The sequence below is a fragment of the Dioscorea cayenensis genome, unplaced genomic scaffold, assembly GCF_009730915.1.
Source record: "Dioscorea cayenensis subsp. rotundata cultivar TDr96_F1 unplaced genomic scaffold, TDr96_F1_v2_PseudoChromosome.rev07_lg8_w22 25.fasta BLBR01000587.1, whole genome shotgun sequence".
Classification (NCBI taxonomy): domain Eukaryota; kingdom Viridiplantae; phylum Streptophyta; class Magnoliopsida; order Dioscoreales; family Dioscoreaceae; genus Dioscorea; species Dioscorea cayenensis.
Genome location: NW_024086978.1, coordinates 1 through 5,821, shown reverse-complemented (window position 1 = coordinate 5,821; position 5,821 = coordinate 1). Strand labels below are relative to the sequence as shown.

General features: G+C 33.6%; 1 protein-coding gene across 1 annotated transcript; it reads left to right on the top strand.

Moving 5' to 3' along the window:
- Positions 1 to 1,416: 1,416 nt before the first annotated feature.
- LOC120254707 (pyruvate kinase 2, cytosolic-like) lies at positions 1,417 to 5,645 on the top strand (the record flags this gene model as incomplete). The annotated part of the gene is made up of 8 exons (XM_039262761.1): positions 1,417 to 1,470; positions 1,655 to 1,751; positions 2,081 to 2,178; positions 2,824 to 2,979; positions 3,316 to 3,393; positions 3,494 to 3,625; positions 4,434 to 4,513; positions 5,576 to 5,645. Coding segments are annotated over exons 1-8 (765 nt in total), but the record flags the coding sequence as incomplete, so codon positions are not given.
- Between the last annotated feature and the right edge of the window lie 176 nt (positions 5,646 to 5,821).

Genomic DNA, 5,821 nt, shown 5'->3' with positions numbered 1-5,821 from the left:
AAAGATATGAATAATCATCCCGGATCTTACCAAAGATAGATAATCATACCTAAAATAAAACCTACACTTTTTTGAAGAGATCATATAGTCTTGATGCACTTACTCAGACAATTTATCATCATGCAATGATTGACATGAATCATCTACCAAATAAAATCTTCAACCTTGATCTTCATAAAATCTCTACCTAGATCTTCATCATATGTCATGACCTCATCATTTGCCACACCATCATCCTCATGCTACGTCATCATCGTCATTATCAGTATAACGCCAATCAACGCTACGCGACTCTACTGCAACCCACTCAGTACTATGCCTTGATTCCTCACTTGTGAAAGTTCATATCTAAAATCTTTATAACTTCTAGAATTTATACTTGTCCAATATTTTCTTTTATTTCTCCAACAATGGAAATTGGCCACTTTGGGTCTATAGCATGGTCGCATATGGCTTGTGGGGATGCGGAGATTTATATAAAATTCGCAAGAGCTAGGTATAAGAAAAGGATATGGGGTCATGCTGACTGAAGTCGTTGACAAACTTTCATGCAAACCATCTTGATCATTGTGTTCATGAAAAGCTTTTGAATTCAAGATCTCTCAAACACAAGTAAAGACGAGAAACCATTAAGTCATGTATTGCTCCTACCGGGTGGAGTGGTCATAGATGCAAGAAAGCACCACTTAGATTTCTCCAAAAACTTATTTTTATAAAGCTTCAATCGAGGAATAATTGCTTATTTTGGAACTGCACCACATGAGAAGATTATCCAAGCAGTTGATGCAAATAAAAAGTTAACATAATTTTTTATAAATTTTAAATTATAAATTAATTTTAACCAATTTTTTAATTCATATGAATTAGGTAAAATAGGTGAGTAAAACGAGATAGAGGAAGTAATTTTTATGCATTATTAATTTTATTACTTTATTAATTTTATATATTTGGACCTTATTAAATATCATATTCATATATATATTAATAAATATGAACAAATTATGTGCCAAAAAACGATGCAGGCGAGGAGATAAAAGCTCTGCAACACCAATACAAGTGCACTTAGACAAAATCTTTTCCCACTTAAATATCAAACAATTTCATTTTATGTCATAATTTCAAACTCGGTATCACCACCATGCTATTCCGCACGTGAGATTTTGAGATCACGACCGTTCGATTCCAAGAGCACGTGCGGGTCGTTGCAGCTAACTGCTACCTTAGTTTTAAGATTCGGAAATCTTGTATGTATCTCAAGATGAGATCTACGGTTCAGATTGTCCCAATTTTCCTATAAATAGGCATCCGATTTCCCTCCATTTCCGTTTCTTTACCAAGTGCTCCTCTCTTTCTCTCGATCGCAATCAAAACCCTAATCCTTGGTTCTCTTCAAGGACTCAAGATGCAAGGAGCCACATGCTGATCGATGAGCTGAGGTGGCTAGCTTCCGTTCTCAAGTCCTTGAAGCCTGTGAGATCAATTTCTTTTTCCTTTTTTCTGGTTTTTCTTTCTCAAATTTATCATTTTTTAGGTATTTTGGTGTTTGGATTTATTATAGATATGATTTTTGGTTTTATGAGAGGTGAATTTGAGAATAACTTGATCGGGAGCATTGAGATTTGTAAAATGCTTATGTGATTTTTGGAAATCGCAGGGGTTTTTCTCGTCGCTCACCAAAATTGTTGGGACTCTGGGGCCGAAATCACGTTCTGTGGAAGTGATTGAGGCGTGCTTAACAGCTGGGATGTCAGGTTTGGAAGAATAGAATCTCTATGCGTGCACTTGAAAGTTGATTACTTTTTAAGTTTTTCTTTGAATATGATGCCTCCTTAAATATTCCGTGTATTTGCACTCATGGCCCTTGAATCAAGTATATGCTGGAGATTGTTAGAAAAGGTAACATATATGTGTGAAGTGGCTGACATGTTGTTGGATCTATTATGGTGAAAACCCACATTTTTTGCTTTAATAAATGCATCTCTTTGCCGTGCTACTACTGATGCAAAATTGCCAAAATATTAATGTTTTATGACCGTATATATATTTGTATAAAAATTTTCCTATATTTTGGATGTCGCAGTTGCTCGCTTTGATTTTTCTTGGTTAAATGCGGATTACCATCAAGAGACTCTTGATAACTTAAGAACAGCTTCGGAGAATGTGAAGAAGTTATGTGCTGTAAGTTATTCTGCTCCCTCAATGATTCCTGATTTTTCAATTAAAATTTGATGCTTGTCAGTTGCTACTCTTGGGAATCAGATTCATTGTTCAAGTGTCACCATAGCAATGCCTGTCTATTTTAAGAAGAGAGGAGAACATTATGCTGTTAAAAGTTCTTTATACTCTGTCATAAGACCAAAGCTACTTTAATGGTTCCTTTTATATGGTGCATTTGGACTCAATTCAATGGTGATAAATTTTTTATTAAATACAGCAACATATTTTTATACAAATAACAACAGCCATGTATGAAGGTGAAGAGAATTCATTTATGCAAATTTCAGGAATCTTGATTTGCATTTAGAGAAAAATACTTGTGATTTGAAACATCCAAGTGAGGAGTATTGTATTATTTTTTATGATTCCTTTCTAGTATCATCTTACTACTTTAACAATTGCTAAATTTCTGTATTGTCAGGAATTAATTTTGTATGGAAAATATTGTTGAGAATAGATCTGCTTGTAATTAATTATTTATTTTGTGAGAACTTGCATTGCCGTATTTGTAATCAGTGATCGCTTATTTTGGAATGGATTAAAATTGTGGTTTATGTTAATGCTGATGAAGTCATCTTTGAGTACTTCTAATTCCTTACTTTTCAGGTTATGCTAGATACTATGGGCCCAGAACTTCAGGTTTTCAATGAAAATGGAAATCCAATTGAGTTGATAGTCGATGCTAATGTTGTTATTACTCCAGATCTTTCCAAAGTTCCATCAGCTGAAGTCTTACCTGTGAATTATTCTGGCCTTGCCAAGGTATGCTTGCTGGTTGTGACACTTGTCCAGAAATTGTGGGTTGCTTATTTCATGACAAAAATCATGGTTTTTCTTTTGAAAATATTTAGTAATGTGTTTATGCCTCGTAATATAACATCTGATTTTCAAATCCAGTAGTTGTGATTTCCCTATAAAGTGCTAGAAATCTCTTTAAATTTGGTTGAAATAGATTTTGGAAGAGTTTCTGATGTGTAAATAGACAGAGCATTGTCTAGACAAGCTGCCCCAGAATACTTGAGCTATGGCATCAAATGGGTTGTTCTTTTCTTGTATTCACTTCAACCGATTGTTTGCAATTTTCTATATCTATTGCAGGCAGTTAAAAAGGGTGACACAATTTTTATTGGGCAATACCTTTACACAGGAAGTGAAACAACATCCGTATGGCTTGAGGTTAGGAAGTCTATTGATGTTTTGCTTAATATTTGTTATTAGAGTCAAGGATATTTTGAATTTATTTTCATAGGTTCATCTATTGGATTTTGTTTTTTAGGTGGTTGAGACTAATGGTGAAGACATAATCTGCCTAGTGAAGAACAGTGCCACACTTGCAGGCTTCATTTTCACAATGCATGTATCGCAAGTGCATATTGATTTGCCTACCCTGTCTAGCTCTGATAAGCAGGTAACCCTGATTACTTTGGTTACTATTTAGATGCACAACTTGAAAGATGAATATCAGTAAAAATTATATATTCTTTGACATGAATACAGCATGATATGAAGTTTCTAAATGTTAAATGAATTTTTGATTAGACTTGTATTGCTGTTTTGTTAGCGGTTTTCGTGGTGAGAATATGCCTGGTTGTATGAGTTATTTAAGATCACACTATATCCCATCTTCACACACGCATACGCACACTCACACAAAGCTTTTAGCTGTAGAGCAAGTTTCATTTAGCTTTACATGCATGCATACATACATAAGCTTTAGCTGTATAGCAAGTGTCATTTTTGTATTGGAAAATATTTTTGTCAATGTTTTAGAACTTAATTTTCTACTTCTTTTTGATGATGAATATTCTGCTCTAATATTTAAGTAGTTCCTTTTCTGCTTGAATTCCTTGTGTCAAGGCCACTTAAAGCCAGACTCATTGTATGTGAGTAAAAATTCCATTTTACTACTATGAACATATCCTACCATATTTGCCATTTAGACAAGTAGTTTTTCTTCAAATGAAAGTGGATAAACCATGATGCAGTAAAATAAAAGATGGCCATTGTGTATAATTTGTTCAGTATTCTTTTTAGGGAAAGCCTGTTTTATTTGATTTTGAGTTCATCCAATGATTTTTGTCTTTATAAGATATCCAACTGGGTTTTGTAATTATTTTCTTGGTTCGTTTTCGAAGTTGTGATAGCTTTTGTTCTTGAAATAAAAATAAAAAATAAAACTGATTAAAAATATTTATTCTGGTATTTGATTCTACTAGGCTATATCTACTTGGGGTCTTCATAATGAAGTTGATATCATTTCCCTTTCATACACTCGCCACGTTGAAGATGTGCGGAGGTAAGCTTATTTTCAATTTGATATCAAAAACATGTGCGGGAAGCTTGACTACAAATGAATTCACTTAATCATCACTTTGCTGTAGCCCTCACTCTTGGGTTAATTATATGCCTCAACTCTTATGCAAGTAATAACACAGTGCTGCAAAATATAATCATGACGAATTCTACTTAAATCAATATAGGCCTTTTAGTTAGACCCTTGGCAAAGACAATGATGCTGATGTCCATATTGCCTTACATGTATGCTGCAAACCTGATGCAGCTCGCTCTTTAGGTAGGAAGAGAAGAGCAACCACTAGTTGATACTCTGTCAGGGTGGGAATTGATGACTCCAGCTTGTTAAGCTGGAGACTATATTGGTGGAAATTTATGTGCTTTCCAAGCTTTTAATTTTTGTGACTTGATTAGTGCTGGTTTTCCTTTTTAGCAACTGTTTGTTTTGTTTTATACCATCTTCACAGGGTGTGGACATGATGTCTTGTGAGAGAGGAAGAGATATTCATCATCCAGTAGTAACATTATTGAGATTGTTTTTTAATTCTTAAATGGATATTATTATTTTTCTGTTTTCTTGTCAACAGCTTAGATGAAAAAGCTGGCTGTAGAAATGTCCAGCTGAATCTGAGTCGAGTAGATCTCAGTTTCCACTTCTTTTACAGCCAAATTTAGATTTTTCCTTCTTTCCATGTTCTTTACAAGTTCCAATTGAAGATTCTTGAGGCTTTCTACTTTATGGTGGATGTGATGAACCCTTACTAGATATTCGATGCTTGTTTCTAAAGCACTTTAAAAATATTGCATCATATTACTTGCCATATTAATTGGTATCCCCATTTTCTAAAAATAATATAAATATTTTTAGCTATCCGATTAACATCTGTAGCATTTTAAGAAAATGTGCACATCAATTTCAGGTTCTGATTTATCTGTATTTGTCTTTGAATATATGGATATAAAATGCATATTCTTATGCATAGCTGGTATCTGATATGTATTTTTATTTTACTTTTCATTGAGAAAATCCCTCATCTTTATTTATTTTTATATTTTTGATATACAGCTTTAGGGCTTTTCTTGAAGCTCATAATCTTCACAAAACTCTGATTTTTGCCAAAGTTGAAAATGCGGAGGTGAGAGCAGTTATTTTTCCTGGCATTACCTTATTTCTTTTTTCCTTGTTCATTAAAATATATTCTATGAATTCAAGCCTTGAAAGGCACATTCTAGCTGTCTGGCTTCTATTGCTAGTATATACTTTTCTATAAATAGATGTTGAGCATAAAATAAATCTTTAAATATAAGTGTT